The sequence below is a fragment of the Oratosquilla oratoria genome, chromosome 21 (assembly GCF_046742065.1).
Source record: "Oratosquilla oratoria isolate Oo_2021 chromosome 21, ASM4674206v1, whole genome shotgun sequence".
In the NCBI taxonomy this organism is placed as follows: domain Eukaryota; kingdom Metazoa; phylum Arthropoda; class Malacostraca; order Stomatopoda; family Squillidae; genus Oratosquilla; species Oratosquilla oratoria.
Window position 1 is genome coordinate 19,901,015 of NC_134797.1, and position 20,350 is coordinate 19,921,364.

At 40.3% G+C, this 20,350-nt stretch overlaps 1 protein-coding gene across 2 annotated transcripts in view; it reads right to left on the minus strand.

Moving 5' to 3' along the window:
* Positions 1-18,778, minus strand: part of LOC143036741 (uncharacterized) — a 27,392-nt gene extending 8,614 nt beyond the window's left edge. The window contains exons 1-3 of one of the 2 annotated variants that reach the window (XM_076204429.1): positions 18,217-18,778; positions 13,720-13,890; positions 6,134-6,267 (exon numbers count right to left, since the gene is read on the minus strand). In XM_076204429.1, coding sequence (XP_076060544.1) covers positions 6,149-6,267; positions 13,720-13,890; positions 18,217-18,763 — 837 coding nt within the window. In that variant the 5' untranslated portion in view covers positions 18,764-18,778 and the 3' untranslated portion in view covers positions 6,134-6,148. Of the gene's footprint in view, positions 1-6,133; positions 6,268-13,719; positions 13,891-18,216 lie in introns of those variants that run through there. The other variant, XM_076204428.1, reaches the window with a different exon arrangement.
* Positions 18,779-20,350: the final 1,572 nt, after the last annotated feature.

Sequence of the window (20,350 nt, forward strand, 5' to 3'; positions counted from 1 at the left end):
ATCCATCTCATCCTAGGACGTCCCCTCATGTTCACTCCCTCCACATCTGCCTTCCATACCTCCTTTACTAGTCTTTCTTCACTCATTCTTTCCATGTGTCCAAACCATCCTAAAACTCTTTCATCCACCCTATCTCCCAGCTCCCTTTCCACCCCTGTACTCCTCCTCACCTCCTCATTTCTCACTCTATCAAGCCTAGAACCCCCATCATACTTCTCAGACACTTCATCTCAAACACATTCAAGTTCCTTCTCTCTTCCTCTCTTATGTCCCATGTTTCTGCTCCATACAGTGCTGTTGGCACAATCACTCCTTCATACAGTCTCCTCTTAGCATCCATTCCCAAATTTATATTTCTCATTACACTTTTTAAACCACCAAGGCATTTACTCGCTTCTCTCAATCTACATTCTACCTCCACCTTCACTCCACCCTTTCCTGCCACATTTGCACCCAAATATCTAAAACTATCCACTTCCTCCAGTTGCTCTCCCTTAATTCTCACTTCCAGATTACTGCCACTTTCACCCCTTGTACATCTCATCACCTTACTTTTACTCACATTTATCTTCAGCTTTCTTCTATCACACACTCTCCCAAACTCTGCCACCAACTTCCTCAATCCCTCCTCCGATCCTGCCACAAGCGCAGTGTCGTCCGCAAACAACAGCTGGCTCACCTCCCACTTTTCTCCATTTTCCTTAACCATCTCCAATCCCTGACCCACTAACCTTGTATTCACCTCTCGCACCACCCCATCCATGTATAAGTTGAACAGCCAGGGTGACATAACGCATCCCTGACGAAGTCCCACCTTTACCTCAAACCACTCACTCTCTCCATTTGTAATCCTGACACAAGCTCTACTACTCTCATAAAAACTCTTGACAGCTCCCAAAAGCTTTCCTCCTATCCTGTATATCTGCATAACCTCCCACAGTGCCTTTCTGTCTACACTGTCGTAAGCCTTTTCCAGATCCATAAAGGCCCAGAAAACATCCTTCCCCTTTCCTATATCTTTCTCACATATCTGTCTTACCACAAAAATCTGATCTACACAACCTCTACCCGTCCTAAAACCACACTGTTCCTCACCAATTACTCCCTCTGTTCCTCTCCTAATCCTCTCAATCAAAATCCTCCCATAAGCCTTCCCAACTACACTTAACAAGCTAATCCCTCTGAAACTACTACATTCACACTTGTCCCCTTTTTCCTTGTAAAGTGGAACTATACAAGCACTCCTCCAGTCCTCTGGCACTCTACCTTCTCTCCAGCAAACATTAAATAACCTCACCAGCCAGTCCACCATCACTATACCTCCTTTTTTAAGACATTCTGCATGCCATCCATCCAACCCAGGTGCCTTACCTGCTTTCATCATCTTAACTGCTGCCTTCACTTCATCCTTCCTTATTTCTCCTCCATTTTCCTCACTCATCATGGTCATTTTCTTAGCATTTCCCACTGCAACTATCTTTCCCTCCCTATCCTCCTTCACATTAAGCAACTCCCTAAAATATTCTGCCCATCTTCCCCTTACTGCCTTCTCCTCCATTATCATCTCTCCATCTGCACCTTTTACCTTTTCTTCTCTACTTGATTCGCCTCCTCTTCCTCTCTTAATTTCTTTCCAAAACATCTTAATTTCTTTCCAAAACATCTTTTTATTTATTATAGGAAGGAAATATATTTTCCCCAGATATGTCGCCAATAAGATATTGTTTTTAAGGATCATACATTATATATTATATTTTTTATACTATTAGAGTTTTTCTAGGGTATTTTGGGCTAATTCAAACGAATCTGACATTATTTTTTTTTGCGATATAGCACTGTTACCCCCGTCCAGGCTCCCATAACCCTTTCCTTCTCACTCCATCCAAGAGGGAGGGTTGATGGGGTTCTTTGCCCTCCTACAAATCCTTAAGACACATTGAATCCTTGTCACATTCAAGACAAGAGAGAGCTGAAACAGGTTTTTTAAGAATTGACAATTAAAGCATAGTGTGGAAAGTAAATAGTGTGGATTACACAGTAATTTAGCTACTTTATTATTTTTTTTAATTGAAGGCAAAGTAAATAGGTAATGATTACACTTTTCTTGATTCAGTACATATTTTTGTAATATTCTATATAGTACATGATAATCTTATTATATACATCTTTGCAGATGTATGGCATGGCTGAATGTTATTCAGGTCCCACAATTATTTAAAAAATCTGCTGAGGCTATGCAGTAGACATTTTCCCCCAAAAAACTACACAAATGGAACAACCAGGTCCAGACTTCTCCAGAATGCATTACCTGATCAGAATCTTAATTTTATGTATTAAAGTTGTTTATTTGAATATATTGAACATAATGAATTGTTCGAATGTTATTTAAGTGGTTTGCTATTAAATAATCAAAGCATAAGTACAGTAGGAATGTTTAAGTTTGTTTCAATATTCAGGTTATGTCTAATTTCCTTTGCATGTATGTGCAGGTGTAGCAACAATTCCTCCAACACACTAACAGACAGCAATGGGGAGGTGGCATCTCAGGCTTCAAAATGCAGTATGTGGCTTCATTTACCTTAATTGTATGAGATATGGGTGATGTTAATAAAGCTTGTTTTATATTGATGGTGATAATAATAACATGTCTTGCAAATATCAATATCTGTAATATCATTCTGATACAGATATTAAATCTGGCATAGATTATAAGTCTGCACCTGTATTGCCTGTAGCAATTTCTTATCTACAGTATATGGAATCAGGATTTGGTGAGTTAACAAAAAAGATAAATCACAATAAATTGAATGATTATTATCTTCAATTCTTTATATTATGTATTACAAATCCCATTCTTTCGATTGGGGTAAGGCCAGATTAGTGTTCAAGTCCCACTGCGGTTTCAGGAGGAAAATAGTCGAATCAGCATTAATTGAGGAATGCCCTAATATTAGCATTTCTAAAGGGCAGTGGACACCTGACATAATTTCACGCGCGGCAGTTAACAAGCTGGTGCGGACCTTACAACCCCCCTCTCCTCACCCCCTCCTTCCTCCGCCACCCCAGTTTGCCCCGCGCCTGAGTGAGGTCATCTGTCCACATCTCTTCTTCTCTGTAGCTTATAAGTCCCCTTTGTACTCTACCCTACGTACTCTCCTGAAGAGGGCATACACTTCTTTCAAGTTGAAATTAGATTTTATATTAACAAAGTTATATTAAAAGATAATATCGAGAAAAAGTTATCACAAGACTACGAATAAGTAATGCAAAAAATATAATAGTTGCCCCGGAAAATATTGTAGTATTGTGTCAAGACAATAGGTGGCGGTAGTGTAGCGGATGCCATTTTTTTTATCAATATAGTATTGGAGCTTTCCTACTTTCTTTTTGGCTACCCCCCTTGTAAGGGGAAAAAAGCCTTGGTATATGTATGTATGTTCTCTCATATCTGTCTTACCACAAAAACCTGATCTACACAACCGCTACCTGTCCTAAAACCACACTGTTCCTCACCAATTACTCCCTCTGTTCTTCTCCTAATCCTCTCAATCAAGATCCTCCCATAGGCCTTCCCAACTACACTCAACAAGCTGATCCCTCTGAAATTACTACATTCGCACTTGTCCCCATTTCCCTTGTAAAGTGGAGCTATACAGGCACTCCTCCAGTCCTCCGGCACTTTACCCTTTCTTAAACAAACATTAAATAACCTCACCATCCATTCCGCCATAACTGTACCTCCTTTGTTCAGACATTCTGCATGGTATCCATCCAACCCAGGTGCCTTACCTGCTCTCATCATCATAACAGCTGCTTTCACTTCATCTTTCCCTATTTCTCCTCCATTTTCCTCACTCATCACTGTCATTTTCTTAGCATTTCCCACTCCAACTACCTTTCCCTCCCTATCCTCCTTCACATTTAGCAGCTCCCTAAAATACTCTGCCCACCTTCCTCTCACTGACTTCTCTTCCAATATCATCTCTCCATTTGCACCTTTTACCTTTTCTTCTCTACTTGATTCGCCTCCTCCTTCTCCTCTTTTAATATCTTTCTAAAACATATTTTTATTACCTTAAAAAATTTCTGTCTTACTCTTACCCCATTTCATATCTGCTCTCCTCTTTGCTTCCTTTATCTTATGCTTAACTTCCCCTCTCTTTACTTTGTGCCTCTCATACGATTCCCTCGTCCTAATTTGTAGCCAATCTATGAATGGCTGCTTCTTCTCTTCTACAACCTTCTTTGCTTCCTCATCCCACCACTCACTACCCTTCTTTCTATTTCCTCCCGCCCTCTTTGTTCCACACACCATCTTTGCACATCTTATGACTCCTTCCTTGACCCATCCCCATTCCTCCTCCACTCCTATTTCTACTCTATCCTTCACTCTCTCCCACTCCTTTCTCAGCTTCTTATACTCCTCCTTTTCTTCTCATTTAAGCAGTTCACTCTAAGTACCTCCCTACCTTCTGCCCCTTTCCTCTTTCTCCACCTATTCTCCACTCTCAATTTACCTTCCACCAGAAAATGATCTGATGTTCCCCCACTCTCTCCCCTTAGAACATGTACATCCTTAACTCTTCCTACCATACTCCTGGTTACCACTATACAGTCCATTAATGCTCTATCTGCCACCCTTCCATCCATCACCCTCTTCCATGTGTATTTATGCTTGACTTTCTTCCTATACACTGTATTTGCTATCATCAACTCTATTTCAAGACACATCTCCACCATCAGTTCTCCACTACGATTTTTACCTGGAACTCCATACTTCCCAATCACTCTGTCTCTTGGTTTGTTTCCTACCCTGGCATTAAGGTCTCCCAATACAACTACATTACATTGTCCCTAATCCCTCTATGCACTCATTTAAATCTACCCAAAAAGCCTCCCTTTCCTCTTCGCTCTTCTCACTACCAGGCCCATACACACTTACAAAAACCCACATCTCCTTTCCCAGCTTCACCTTCATCCACATCAACCTTGAAGAAACCTCCTTCCACTCCACTATACGCTTACCTATCTCTTCACTTACTAGTATAGCCATCCCTTATCTCCTTCGTCCCCTCGTCACTCCTGAGAACCTCCCTGCTACACTCCCAAACTCACACTCACCCCTCCCTTTCATTTTAGTTTCACTCAAAGCCAGCACATCCATCTTTTTTGTCACAAACATACTGCCTATCTCTTTCCTTTTACTCTCATCTGTACCACATTCACACACACTAAAAGACCCAAACCTTAGGATACTGGTTGGAAAACTCCTAGACCCTCTTTTGCCTTTACTTTTTAGGAATGTCCCCTGTGGGGCTACAGGTAGCAGGATTGCTAGTTCTAACCCTTGTCCTTTTTTTTTTTTTTTTCGCCTTTTACAACTCAAGTGGGAAGACTTGGCAATATTCTAACCCCCACCACAGGGTAGGCAAAAAAAAAAAAAAAAAAAAAAAAAAAAAGAGGAAATTAATATTTTTAGAGAAATGGTACAGGACAGTAACAAGGGGTTGGGGGACAGCATAACGGAGGGACAGTCGTAGTATAATAAAAGTGTCATCATTTCTCTATGAACAGAATCTTCCTCTATCACAGACAAAATGATGTGTGGCTCTGGTCCTGCTACCTGTAGCCCCACAGGGGCTACAGGTAGCAGGATTCCTATTCCTAATCCCCGTCCCATTTTTTTGTTGCCTTTTACGACTCAAGTGGAAAGACTTGGTGGCAGCATTCTATCCCCCACCACAGGGTAGGCGAAAAAAGGAAATGAATATTCAGAGAAATGGTACAGGACAGTAACAAGGGGTTGGGGGACAGCATAACGGAGAGACAGTCGTAGTATAATAAAAGTGTCATCATTTCTCTATGAACAGAGTCTTCCTCTATCACAAACAAAATTATGTGTGGCTCTGGTCTGTAGGGGAGCCCCATATAGACCCTAAAGTATCAACTGCATGCTACTTTGACACAATAACACGCAACCAATACCACGGATGAGGAAATAAGATATAAAAAACAGATAACTGTTCAAAAACCCAGTTATTACAGAGTCGCACATCATTCGTCTGTGTCATTTAAAATATCTACCCTTTTTGTACTGCTGCTGTCCATCCTTTATGCTGTCCTCTATGTCCTATTACAACTTCTATGACTACATTTTATGGATGGGAGGGGGAGATAATAACACTGTAATCCCATGTTTGTTGTAGAAGACGATTAAATGGGATAGAGTGAGCAGCCTATAGTGACTTCCCACTAGGTGTCTTCCTCCTAAAAAAAAAGTCAAAGCATAAGAAGGTCTGAGAGGACCCCAACTAGAACCTTAATAATTGTGTTATTAAATAGTCGTGGATGTAGATATGGTACAGATGAAAATAAAAGGGTCGTATATCTGGGAGCAGAAAGAGTGTTAGTACTGAGTGAACATAAATTGAAAAGGAAGGGTGACCTTGGAAATTTGGAACATGGTGTGTAGGAACTCTGAAGAAGGAGTAAGAAGTGGCACGGCTGGTAAGCGTATGACTGTATTAACAATAGTATCTTCGATAATAATGTGAGTCAATGAAATTCGATGGGATAATATATATATATATATATATATATATATATATATATATATATATATATATATATATATATATATATATATATTGTAAGCCCATATGGCCTTGGTAGTGAGAAAAGTGAGGAGGAAATGGAGAATTTTGGGAGGATTGTAAATGTAGTGGTGTTGGGAGATCTCAATGATATAGTTGGAGGCGAGTCGATAGATGAAAAAGAAAGAAGGTACAGTGTCAATTAAGAACCATGGTGGAGCGAAAATATTAGAGATGTATAGAGAAAGGAATATAACCATAACGGGTACATTGTCTAAGATGAAGGAAAGCATGCACATATGCGGAACAAGGCAGTAGGTGGAAGTGAATCTGAGCTTTAATGGAATATATAGTGGTATGCAAAAGGAGGATTGGAAGAGCTCTGGATGTAAATATATTCAATAGGAGAGAGCGCGGATTTGTCAGATCATCATCTGGTAGAAGGGAAATTAAAAGTAGAGGTAAAGTGGAGGGAAAAGGAAAGAGAAAGAGGTAAAGTGCTGAAGTGACTACAAATATATATACTTCTCTCAATTTCTGATATTCTTTATATATATATATATATATGTATATATATATAATATATATATATTTCATTATATATATTATATATATACATATATATTATATATATATATATATGTATATATATATATATATATATATATATATATATATATATATATATATTTAAGATTATTTCAGACAAATGAGAGAGAAAGTGGGTGGGGAAGGGCAAACGAAGATGTGTTAGGAATAGAGTTTATTGCCCTAACGTTGCGACCAACTTGGTCTTCTTCAGAGGACTACAGCATTACAAACGGATCACAATTCTTATAGTCGTAGTGAGAGGGAACCCGCCAAGGTATGAGCGTCATGTTTTCCCTTTGGCTAACGATTTAATTATTAGGACACTTGCTGCTTTCGAGAGGCATTTAAATCCGTCTCTGTCGTTGTTGTTCTTGTTGGCGGCGATATGTGCAGCTTCCACAGTTTTTCTCATTTTCTTCTCAAATCCCTCGTGTAGAATTTCTGCGTTGTTCCAAATGGACAAATGTGGACATCTACCTGATTGGAACAACGCAGAAATTCTACACGAGGGATTTGAGAAGAAAATGAGAAAAACTGTGGAAGCTGCACATATCGCCGCCAACAAGAACAACAACGACAGAGACGGATTTAAATGCCTCTCGAAAGCAGCAAGTGTCCTAATAATTAAATCGTTAGCCAAAGGGAAAACATGACGCTCATACCTTGGCGGGTTCCCTCTCACTACGACTATAAGAATTGTGATCCGTTTGTAATGCTGTAGTCCTCTGAAGAAGACCAAGTTGGTCGCAACGTTAGGGCAATAAACTCTATTCCTAACACATCTTCGTTTGCCCTTCCCCACCCACTTTCTCATATATATATATATATATATATATATATATATATATATATATATATATATATATATATATATATATATATATATATATATATAAAGAATATATATATAAAAATATGTATATATCTATATATGTATATATATATATATATATATATATATATTGTTGAGACATTCTGACTGGTTGACGCAAGCGGAGTAGGAAACACAGGAGTCTTAGTTTTGAGTTTATTCCTGACTAGTTTCGCAGGTATGCTTTGAAAAAGCATACCTGCGAAACTAGTCAGGAATAAACTCAAGGCTAAGATTCCTGTGTTTCCTACTCCGCTTACGTCATAAATATTTGTATATATATATATATATATATATATATATATATATATATATATATATATACATATATATATATATATATATATATATATATATATATATATATATATGTATATATATATATATATATATATATATATATATATAAAGAATATCAGAAATTGAGAGAAGTATGGAGGTAGTGAAGGGTAAAAGAGAAACAGGAGTAGAGGATGAATGGGAATGTTTTAAGGAGGACGTGCTAAAAAGTGCAAAGACGAGATGAGGAGGATACGAAGGAACAGATGGAGAGGCAGCGGAAGGTGGGACAAAGCGAAGGCAGTGGTGCAAGAAAAGAAGCAAGCATACGAAGATCAGGTGCACAGTAGAGAGGTACAAAAGAAAGAAAACAGAAACAAAAGGATGGCGGGGGAAACAAAGAGGAGAACTGTTGTGAAATGGGGTAGTTGTTTAATGGAGTCGTCATCTACTCTTTACGTAAGAGGACAAGGAGGGAGTGTCGCCATGTAAATGAAGCGGTGGAGGTAGACCAGCCTCGGCTGTTGGACCCTGCTGTGGATGTCCTTTGTCTTGGTGCAATGCTTCTGACCCAGGTAGTGGGTGGGGTACAGAGATGACCCTTCATCCCCAAAGAGATAAGGTAGAAATGGAAAACAAATGAGTGTGGGATGGATGAAGCGTGAGGGCATACCTTGACTGGTCACCTCCCTTATGAGGGGGAAGAGGCATTTTGGTACAGGTATGTACCTTCAATCTCAGACAGTAAAACCCGCCGAAGTAGGTTCTGGAGAGCAGACATTACCAAGTTCAGGAAAAGCCCAGTAATGCTACAGCTTCCTCAGTAATTAGAATGGCTACCAACAGAACTTTTTTTTGCTGCTAGTGTCTAGGAGAACGAAGAAATAATCACAAGACTAGAAAAAATGCTGAAATCTTTATAATGTATACAAAAGCTACAGGACAACTACCGTCCACTTATTAATTACACAGGGTAACGCTACGTTTGTTTCTTGAATTATCTTTAGTGTTTCTAAGGTTGTTTTCTCTCCTGATTTTAGTAATACCATTGGAAAATGCATAGTATCGATATTTCAAAAGACAATTGAGGTTTTATAAACAAAACAAACTATGCTATCTTTCGCATATTCACATTGTCTATAAATAGTAGCTGATATTTTGTCCTTGTATTCCCTTTTTAAACTAATGAGAAAATGTATAAAAGCATGTGATACGGTTATAAGAGCCCGCTAGAAATGCAGTGATGAGCGTGATTTCCTACTGCGAGTTCCTTGATCTTTACGCTCCAGTGACCATAATTATATAGTCTCCCATCATAGCTGTGTCCCATTTTCCTTGGTATCTTTTCTCCATTGCAGCAATGTCCTGGTGGAACCTCTCACCATGCTCTTCACTCACTTCTCCCAAGTTTTCACGAAAAAAAAAAAAAAAAAAAATCAAATGTGAATGCAAAATGTGCACCTTCAATGACACTCTACACCCTAAGTTCTTATAACTTTCCAAAAGTTTTGTTACGAGCTGCTTGCAGTTTGGGTCTTTATAATGACCAAGGAATCCATCAACTATACCTCGAAATGCGTACCACGCCTCTCGACATCACTCATTGCATTCTCAGGTTGCTCAGACTTCAACATTTTCCTCACTTTACTTGCGGACCAGTAAATATACCACCCTTAACTTTGGCCTCTGATAGTCTAGAGTAGACGAATCTCTTGAAATGTCTTTCCACCATGATATAATGCTTTCACAAACTGTTTGACCAAACCAAGTTTTTATGAAGGGGGATAGCAGCACTGACAGGCCCTACAAGAGGATGTCTAATAACATTGAGTTCTCCTGGCTGTGAGTCATCTCGAGGGGGCCACTCCACTTTCTGATAGTGTTCATTATCAGCCTAGCTGTCCTATAGGCAAAGAAAATGTGAATACTTGGTGTACCCATCCTATAATCCAAGTAAGAAGGCAAGCATTTTAAAATCATCACAAACATTCCATTTAAACTCGTCATAATTGACCGTCTCAAAAAGCCTTTTTGTCATATTCTTCCTTCATCTGTACCAAGTATGCTGTAGGCAGGGATGGATACTGATTCCCATTATGTAGTAAAACAAATTTTTTTTTCATAGAAGTATCTATGAACATTCGCCATTGTTCAGGGTTGTGATCAATTCCAATAGCAGTAAATAAGCCATTGTGAGAATAAACACCTTGTGAGATCGAAACCTTTATTAGTACTACGTTTCGCTTGTTAAAGCTTTTTCAAGTACAGACATGACACACACTCTGAGCACATATAAGCCAACAGGGAAGGAACTGGGAGAGGTTATCAGGGAGGGGTGGGTGGTAGGTGGAGGGGGAGGAGGGGGACGGGTGGGACTTGGTGGAGACAAAGGAGGACATTTCGGACAGTTTGTTGAAGTGGACTAAGGGGGACATTTCATACATTTATTTAATGCGGGTAACAGATGGATTATAGGAGGGGCGATGTTAAACATGCCTCTGTTCTGCTCAATGGTTTTGAAGCTTTGAATGGCGGCCGCTTCGAGGCATTTTCTCCTCATCCTATCTGGATTGGGATAACGCAGAACTTCTGTTTAGTGAACCAGATAGGATGAGGAGAAAATGCCTCGAAGCGGCCGCCATTCAAAGCTTCAAAACCATTGAGCAGAACAGAGGCATGTTTAACATCGCCCCTCCTATAATCCATCTGTTACCCGCATTAAATAAATGTATGAAATGTCCCCCTTAGTCCACTTCAACAAACTGTCCGAAATGTCCTCCTTTGTCTCCACCAAGTCCCACCCGTCCCCCTCCTCCCCCTCCACCTACCACCCACCCCTCCCTGATAACCTCTCCCAGTTCCTTCCCTGTTGGCTTATATGTGCTCAGAGTGTGTGTCATGTCTGTACTTGAAAAAGCTGTAACAAGCGAAACGTAGTACTAATAAAGGTTTCGATCTCACAAGGTGTTTATTCTCACAGTCTTGTCGGCTTTTGCCATTGTGATTCAAATAAGCCATTAATGTCTTCGCAGAAGCAGAGATCCTCACATATATAAAAGTATACTTTGAATTCCTCATGGTGCTTTCTGTGTACTGTCCTCCCCCAACATATTCCATTCACTCTCACTCTGGATGCTAAACGTTCATCTCTTGACTTAGTGAGGCCCAAGTCCCCGATAAGTTCATCCAATTCACGTTGGTTCGGAAAGTGTGGGTGGGTACTCAGTCTTGGCTCAAAATTTTCATCCATTTTTTCATTGCCACAACCTCACTGTCCTGATGAGACCTCCATCATATCCTCTACCTGAAAAAATGCTTTTATCAACGGGAACATAGATACGAATTGTATGTGTAATCGCATAACAAGAGAAGATTTCAATATTGATTCTGAGTTCACCATTTGATATGATTTATTACATTTTCTGGTGGCCGTGGAACCAGTGAAGTATCATCATCATGTGGTTTTATCAACGGGAACCTGAATACGAATTGTATGTGTAATCGCATTGCAAGAAAACAGCTAGATGTGTGGAAGATTTCAATACTGATTCAGTTACAAAGAATAGAGTTCACAATTTGATCAGATTGATCACATTTTCTGGTGGCCGTGGAACCAGTGAGGTGTATCATCATGTGGCACAGGTGCAACGTAGAATAGAATGCTGGGATATGGAAGGGATTTCCTTCCTTCCTTCCCTAAGCTTTTCTGTATTTTGATATGTCAATCATGCAAAAGTAGCAATCATCGTGATGTTTTTATGAGCTCTCGCTAAACTCTCGGCACAGCAAATGGCATTGCTTTTCTTGCATCTCTCAGCCAGGCATGCATCTACGTAAATTTGATCGACAACTTCCACGTATCACATGAGGGGCCCCCCATGGTTTTTCTTGGTCACCCACACTCGTTCCAAAATACAGTCCATTACTTCACACCTTTCACAATTTTGTGATAAATGTTGTCCAGCATAGAAACCACACACATAATTGAATGAATCTGGCGAAAATCTGCATCCACTTGAAGCCATGATCAAGAATGTCAATATTTATATTATCAACCTGAAAAAAGGAAAATGGAAGCGACACTTATGTATGTTTGTGATGACGTGCCGCTGGTCAAAACCAGACTGGCCGTGACACATTCTGTTCTGTTCTGTGAAATTTGGGAGAATGTTCCCACGGGCTTTTAGTTGAGCCCGTTTGGAGGGTGATTTTAAAATTATGAGTGTGTGCCGGTTTAACCACACCCGCTCATACATTCATAAGATGTGCATACGCATGTAAAATACGTATGCACATCCTGGCGAATGTGATCGGTGTTTCATGTAAATAGTGTGAACAAGTGATATATATATATATATATATATATATATATATATAGATAGATAGATATATGTATATGTATATCTATATGTATATATAGATATATATATATATATAGATATATATATATATATATATATAGATATAGATATATATATATATATAGATAAATATGTATATATATATATATATATATATATACATAAATTTATAGGGGAGGGCTGACACTCCACCAGCCGACGCAGTTCGTAATTACTTAAGTGGCTGCATAGGCGGCGCACATGACCCTCAGATGTTGTCGGAGGCCCTCTCCCCAGAAAAGCAGTTGCGGGACAATTCTTGAGATAGTGTTCAAGGGTGGCTTCTAGGTGGCTGCAGTGTTGGCATCTTCTTTCTCCTGCCGTAGAGTTGGTCTTTATTTGCCAGAAATAACGGTCCTCCAGACGCAGACGGAAGAGCAGAGTTTCCACTTTTCTAGGTGTGGAGCGAGGAAGTACAAGGGGCTCGTATTCTGTGACTGCCCTGTACCACCTCACCCTCTCTGACACCTGTCTCCAGTCTGTGCTGGCCAATCAGGAATTCGGAAAGTTCGCCGGCTTCCTCACCAGCCTCCTTTATAAAGAGGGGAACCTAGCCGAGACGGTAAGTGACGGGCAGTTCACTCCAGGACACAACATCTTCAAGCAGCTCTCCTCCCCAAGCAGTACTCCTCTTCAAGCAGCACTCCTGTCCAAGCAACAGTCCTCTCCGAGCTTCAAGTTCCCCTTCGCTCTTAGGTTTTCCTTTACGAGTTTAGAGTTTATGAAAGGCCCGAGTGCGTAGTGTTATTGGGAGTTTCATTTCCCTGGCTTGTCCGAACCATATCACATGTTTTCCGTATCCATACATTTCTTCATATTAGTATTATTTCCTATATCACTAAAACGGTCGATAGTAGAAAAGCAAATGCATATATGGAACCAGCGCAAATTTTTGCATCGGAAACACTAAAAAATTAAGAGAAACAAAACTTGTTAAAAAATGTTACCCAGTGTTATCATTCAAAGAGAAACACACATCACTTACTCTTGTTGAATCTGATGATGAATTCCCGAAGCTTGGTGATGTCGGAGGGAACAGCCAAGTCTCCCCCGAAGCCCTGGCAGAAGTTGCGGCATTGTGACCACGGAAGCCTGAGTGAGGTGTCGACGTACACACAGTCATCACCCACTCGGTAGAACGGTGACCTGCAGGAACCTGGTCAGAGCCAAATTAAGAAATAAGAACGTGTGTCGTGAGACCAAGCTCTCCTCTAGCCGTGAAAACATTTATCTGTTTATTTTTTATTTATTTGTTTGTTTTATCAAATTATATAATTATCCATTTATCTGTTTATTTATATCTTTATTTTTCGTTTGGCCCCATTATGGATCGGAAGGTCTGTCGGCGCATTTGTCACTGTAACTCACCCGCGCGGCGTCACTAGCAAACTGAAACACCGACCCTGACCTGACCTATGACATATCAGAACCATGTAGACATGATTTCCGTTGTTGAGTACGAGTATTTGATATGTTTCTAAAACATTAAAACCCTTATAAGGCAATTGACTGAAGCAACATTGTATTAATCCATCAACGACCAAAGATATACAGTTACGTAGTTTGTTTATGCCATGGATCAATTCGAGTGTTATCTACAACGGCCTACGTGCGAAAATGTGGCAATTGTTATTGGGAATCGTAGTGTTTACCTTAGTTCGGCAAACTTTCCCTCAAAGCGCTATTTTCTTCGATTTAGGAGCCGTTCCTGAAACTTCGAACCACGCCTATTGTAACTTTAAATAAGATACGATAAAACTCCCCTCCTCTTTATTTTGTTTATTAAATCTATGTAACAATTTTGGTTTAATAAATTGGGAATTATTTTGAGAAATTACATTAAGGTAAAAATGAACCCGTGGCCTTCTGAGCTCCATTCGAACTCGTATGAGTCCCTTAGAAGACGGCGCGTACTAACGTCGGAACAGTCGTCAGATTACCCTGAGCTTAGGACGAAGAAGGACCTTTTTTTGGTAACCTCTAACCAAGGGATCACGGCTTCGGTTCAAAAGGCCTTCAAGATCTACTTCATTCAAACTTACCAATGTTGGAGAACCCAACCCGGCAGAAAATTGTGACCGGTAAGTTCTCAAACTTTCCATTAAATAATTAATTAACCCATTAAACTCCGATGACAAGATGTCTTGTCATTTGGTCAAATAAAACAAAAAATCATAAAATACCAAAATGTTTGATCAAACATTTTGGTGTTTTATGATTTTTTGTTTTATTTGACCAAATGACAAGACATTTTGTCATCGGAGTTTAATGGGTTAAACCTCAATTTCCAAAAAAGAGAGAGAGAGAGAAAGAGAGAGAGAGCAGAGATAGAGAGAAGGTAGGGAAGAGATAGTGGGAGAGATGGACCACAACACGAATCCTTAAAAAGAAAGGAGAAAAAAAAAAACGCTGAAAACTTCTCTAAGGCACGACGATGAAGGAGCCACTGGAGGTCTCGGTCAAGGTAAAACGAATACTATAAGGTGCGTTGAGCACCCACCCCACCCCACCCTCCGCGCACCTCCACAGTGAACGTCATAGGAAATCCAGAGGGGGAGAGTGAAAGGTGGAAGAAAATGTAAAATTTAAAGAAAACCATCTGTATGTATGGTAGACTTTAAAATTACACTATGATGTTCACAATACTGAAATTACTCAGTATCACTTTCTTATCCTCAAATTATCAGTATCTGAGATATGACCGCCAGAAAAGTTATAAAAATGTTTTCCATGCTTTCACATTAGGAGGATTATATTAATATGACGAGTTATTAGATGGGATGACATGTCAAGCGTGGATTTTATATGTAGACCTTTATCTCCACCAAGCTCAGTTATGTTTAAGCCGGATTCTTTAGTCTGTTTATTTGCAATTGAATGAAAATTTCAGGAAATGTTACTAATAAATAGTTACTTTCAAAATGACGGCTGCATACATATCCAGATGACCGGGTATTGTATGTGCCACATAATTCAATCCATTTCTTTCTAAGTTCTATCTTTGGGTAGTGAAAAGAAATGTTTATTCTTATCATCTTTCAGTCTAACGTCATTGCACTTCTGCACTATACAAACTGTTGGCATTTTCATATGTTATTTGTCTGTCTTAGCTACCCCTTTAATCAGAAAATGGAGCTTCGCTCCACACACTGGTGTGTGAGTGACTGACAGCTCTCGACCCGCGGAACCTTGGGTTCGATATTTCCGTTGACGTCATCATTTACCTGCGCAGTGGAGAGGTTTTCTAGCTCTCCCCCCCCCCCACTAACGTACCTTATAGTATTCGTTTTACTTTGGTCTCGAGTATAGCCGCCTTTGTCAGTCGTAATGCGAGTGTTGTAAGAGGCAGTGCAAAGTAGTTCAGTTCGAAGCTTGAATATTCATTTAGATCAGGGGTTCCCAAAGTGGTCGATATCGACCCCCAGGGGTCGATGAGACCATCCAAGGGGTCGACAAATAGCCAAGGGGTCGAAGGGGAGTCAGTAGATTGCTAGGTGGTCGATATCGACCCTACACGCACGCCGTGAAGGGAGCGTGCGTGGTCCCGGTCGGTGATGCATATCTCCTAGACCTTGGCTTCCCACTGTAAGCTATCACCTCCCCCCCCTTTCATCTCATTTAAGGTACGTATTTCCCACGCCCCACAACCACCACCTTCTCCTTCCACTGTCCAGGAAATTTGTGACAATAATAATAATAACTATAATGATGATAATAATAATATTACTAGCACTAATAACAATAACAACACCAATAACAAACTGACATAATTCGTGAATTAATAGTTTGGGGGTCTATAGAAATCCTAAAACATTACTAGGGGGTCGATGAGCTGAAAAGTTTGGGAACCCCTGATGAACACGTAAGCAACGCCATAATATCTGTCATTTATTTTATATTGTTTTTGTTATTGTCTGTTTATTATTATTTGATTATTATTATTGTTTATCTGCCCATTTACTATATACCTGTTTATTATTCAACTTTACCTATTTATTTGTTTATCATTGATATCATTGTTTTTATTATTATTATAATTACTTTCGCACCCGCCTAGTTATGGACCAAAAGGTCTCCTGCCGGCATGCTTCTCCTTTGTAATTCTTTACAGTGGGAGAGACCTCACAACACAAGTGATTTAATTATTAAGTGTTTGCACTTTTTCTGCTCTTTCGGTCCGCTACAAGTGTCCATTCGTCATCGGGTGGTACTAATGATTTTATTCTGATAACGACCAAGCTATTTGATTCATCTATGTTACCCATTCAATAAGGAAGGATTTATCGACTAAACCCTTGTTGGGCTGTATTTACCCGTTCACTTTGGCTGCCGTCGTATTAAAGGTAAATAAACAAATTAATAGTTAAACAAAAAGACAAACGACATACATACAAATAAACGATGAATAAGTGAATGAATAAATTGACAAATGCTATCAGGCTCCGTTGGTTGCATCACCCCCACACCCACAGAGAAACGGGGCTCCCAAAGAAATGCATTCTTCCGAACATCAACGAAAAACTAGTGGGCATGGGAAGACACATGAAGGGAAAATGTTCGAGGATGTTAAGAAATACACTATGCTATACAGGTGCATTCATTCGTTGAATAGCATGGAAAAAGAAATAGTACATCCAAATAACCAGTGAAATTGAAATCAATTTTGACCAATGGAAGTACAGACACAGGTGCTCCATGAGTATAGTACTTAGTGTGCATACAGAGCTGCGATTAGATAAATGTACCCGTAATGATAATTACCCAATAGACCAATACTTCTCGTCATGGGAGAAGGAAACAACTTGTCTATGCTGGTGAGCATAAACTTTGGGCAAGGGTGGTGTAGCAACGAGGAAATCGTTGGCACTTTTTGAGTCTAGGGAAGTGACATAACGGTAAACACACGCAACAAAAAGACAAACGACATACATACAAATAAACGATGAATAAGTGAATGAATAAATTGACAAATGCTATCAGGCTCCGTTGGTTGGAAGCTTTGGTTGCACCAACACCACACCCACAGAGAAACGGGGCTCCCAAAGAAATGCATTCTTCCGTAACATCAACGAAAAACTAGTGGGCATGGGAAGACACATGAAGGGAAAATGTTCGAGGATGTTAAGAAATACACTATGCTATACAGGTGCATTCATTCGTTGAATAGCATGGAAAAAGTGAAATTGAAATCAATTTTGACCAATGGAAGTATAGACACAGGTGCTCCATGAGTATAGTACTTAGTGTGCATACAGAGCTGCGATTAGATAAATGTACCCGTAATGATAATTAACCAATAGACCAATCCTTCTCAAAGACCTCGACTCGTCATGAGAGAAGGAAACAACTTGTCTACGCTGGTGAGCATAAACTTTGGGCAGGGGTGGTGTAACAACGAGGGAATCGTTGGCATTTTTTGAGTCTAGGGAAGTGACATAACGATAAACACACGCAACAAAAATGAGGTTTCTCAGGTACTCACTTTTACTGGCCGACTCCTGCATTTGATGAAGCTTGCCCTCGTTGTCTTGAGATCTTTCTTTGGCTTGAGAGGATGTAGTCTCCACTTGTAGCAGACGCTCCTCCATTTGGGTCGCCCATTTTCTGACCTCTTCCAATTTAGTCCCAAGTTCATCCACTCGACTCGCCAGGTCGAGGCTGGTGGGCACACACTGCGGCGGGGATTTGTGGGCAGTGGTTGACAAAAACTTACTTAAAGTGGTTTGCTGACTACTAAGAACTTCAGCCACTTTTAGCACCGACTCGGAGGTCCTGCAGTCGGCAAAAATCTTCACCAGATCTTGTACAGAGTCTGCAATTTTATCAAAGGATTTGTTCTCAGTCGGAACGGTAGTCGCCCTACCGTCGCTGCTGAGGACAGCAATGGTAATGGCGGTGGCGTAGAAGCGGAGACAGAAAGCTGACATCCTTGCTGTTAGACCAGAGGGGCGACAGCTCCTCCTTGGCATCTGTGTGAAGATGAACTGCGTAGAATCTGAGCAGGATCCCCATGGTCGTGTGGCCACCATCGGTTATATTTAGAAACTCTTGATAAAAAGTGGTGGAAATCCCCGCCTAAAGGGGAGGCGCCGCCAGTTCCTTAGTGGGTAACATTAATTTTTTTTTCCTATCTTCATGATTTTTGGTGTATATTCCTTTGTATCTTTAATATAAAATGTTATTGTGGAGTTAAAAGCTACTAAGTAGCATGCAGCTGATATTTTAGGGTCTATATTGGGCACCCCTATGGACCAGAGCCACACATAGTTTTGTCTGCAATATAGGAAATCTCTATTCATAGAGAAATTATGATACTTTTTTATACTGCGACTGTCCCTCCGTGACGCTGCCCCCCTACTATGTCATAAAGTCCTGTACCACTTCTTTGAATGTTCATTTCCTTTTTTCGCCGAACCCTGTGGTGGGGGAGAAGAATAATAACACAGCGTTCCCGCTCGAGTCGTAAAAGGCGACAAAAACGGGACGGGAATAGGACTAGGCATCCTACTCTCTGTAGTCACAAAGGGGATATTCCTAAACAAAAAAGTAAAGGCATAAGAGGGTCTGGGAGGCGTTTTCCAAGCAGGACCCCGTTTTGGGGCTCTTAATGTGCGTGGATATGGTACGTATGAGAGTAAAAGAGAAGAAATAGGCAGTGTGTTTGTGAGAAGATGCTTAGAGTAAACTTAAATGAGAAAGAAAAGGAGAAGGAGTACAAGAAGCTGAGAGAGGAGTGGGAGTAAAGGGTAGAGTAGAACTAGGAGTGGAGGAGGAATGGGAATGTTTCAAGGAGTCACGAGGTGTGCAAAGTTGGTGTGTGGAACAAGGAGGGCAGGAGGAAATAGAAGGAAGGGTAGTGAGTGGTGGGATGATGAAGCAAAGGAGGTTGTAGAAGAGAAGAAACAAGCATTCACAGATTGGTTACAAAATAGGATAAGAGAATCATATGAGAGGTACAAAGAAAAGAGAAGTAAAGCATTAGATAGAGGGGGTAAAGAGGAGAGCAGGTGTGAAATGGGGTAAAAGTACAACAGAAATATTTGAAACAAATAAAAAGATATTCAGGAAAGAAATTAAGAGAGGAAGAGGAGGTGAATGAAGTAGAAAATAGGTGAAAGGTGCAAACACACATTCACACACACACACACACACACACGTCGAAGAGACGGCGAGGATTGACGTCCTGAAGAAAAAGTGAAATTTTCGTGGATCTCAACGCAAAGGAAGTACCTATTGTATTTACAGGGAAGGAGATTGCTCGTGGTGTAGGGGGAAAGTGAGGAAAAATGAGAAGGGGAGGGATTACTGAGGGAAATGAGGAAGGGGAGGACTTGGTCCAGGCAGGCAGACGCCATGTAAACAAGCGCGGACCGGATCAATTTAGTGACGACGAAGGAACTAACAAAAATGTAAAGATTAGAAACATAGATAAGAGCAGCACATTAGAAGGTGAGGATAATAATTTCCATGGATTTAATGAGGGGGCGGCGGATACCAACCGCCCCCGACTGGCAAAACTGGAGGAAAAACTTCAACAAATGACCGAACATTGGGAGATTAGGTTCGGTAAAATGTCAAAAATTGCGGAAAGGGTTGAAAGATTGGAAGACCTAGAG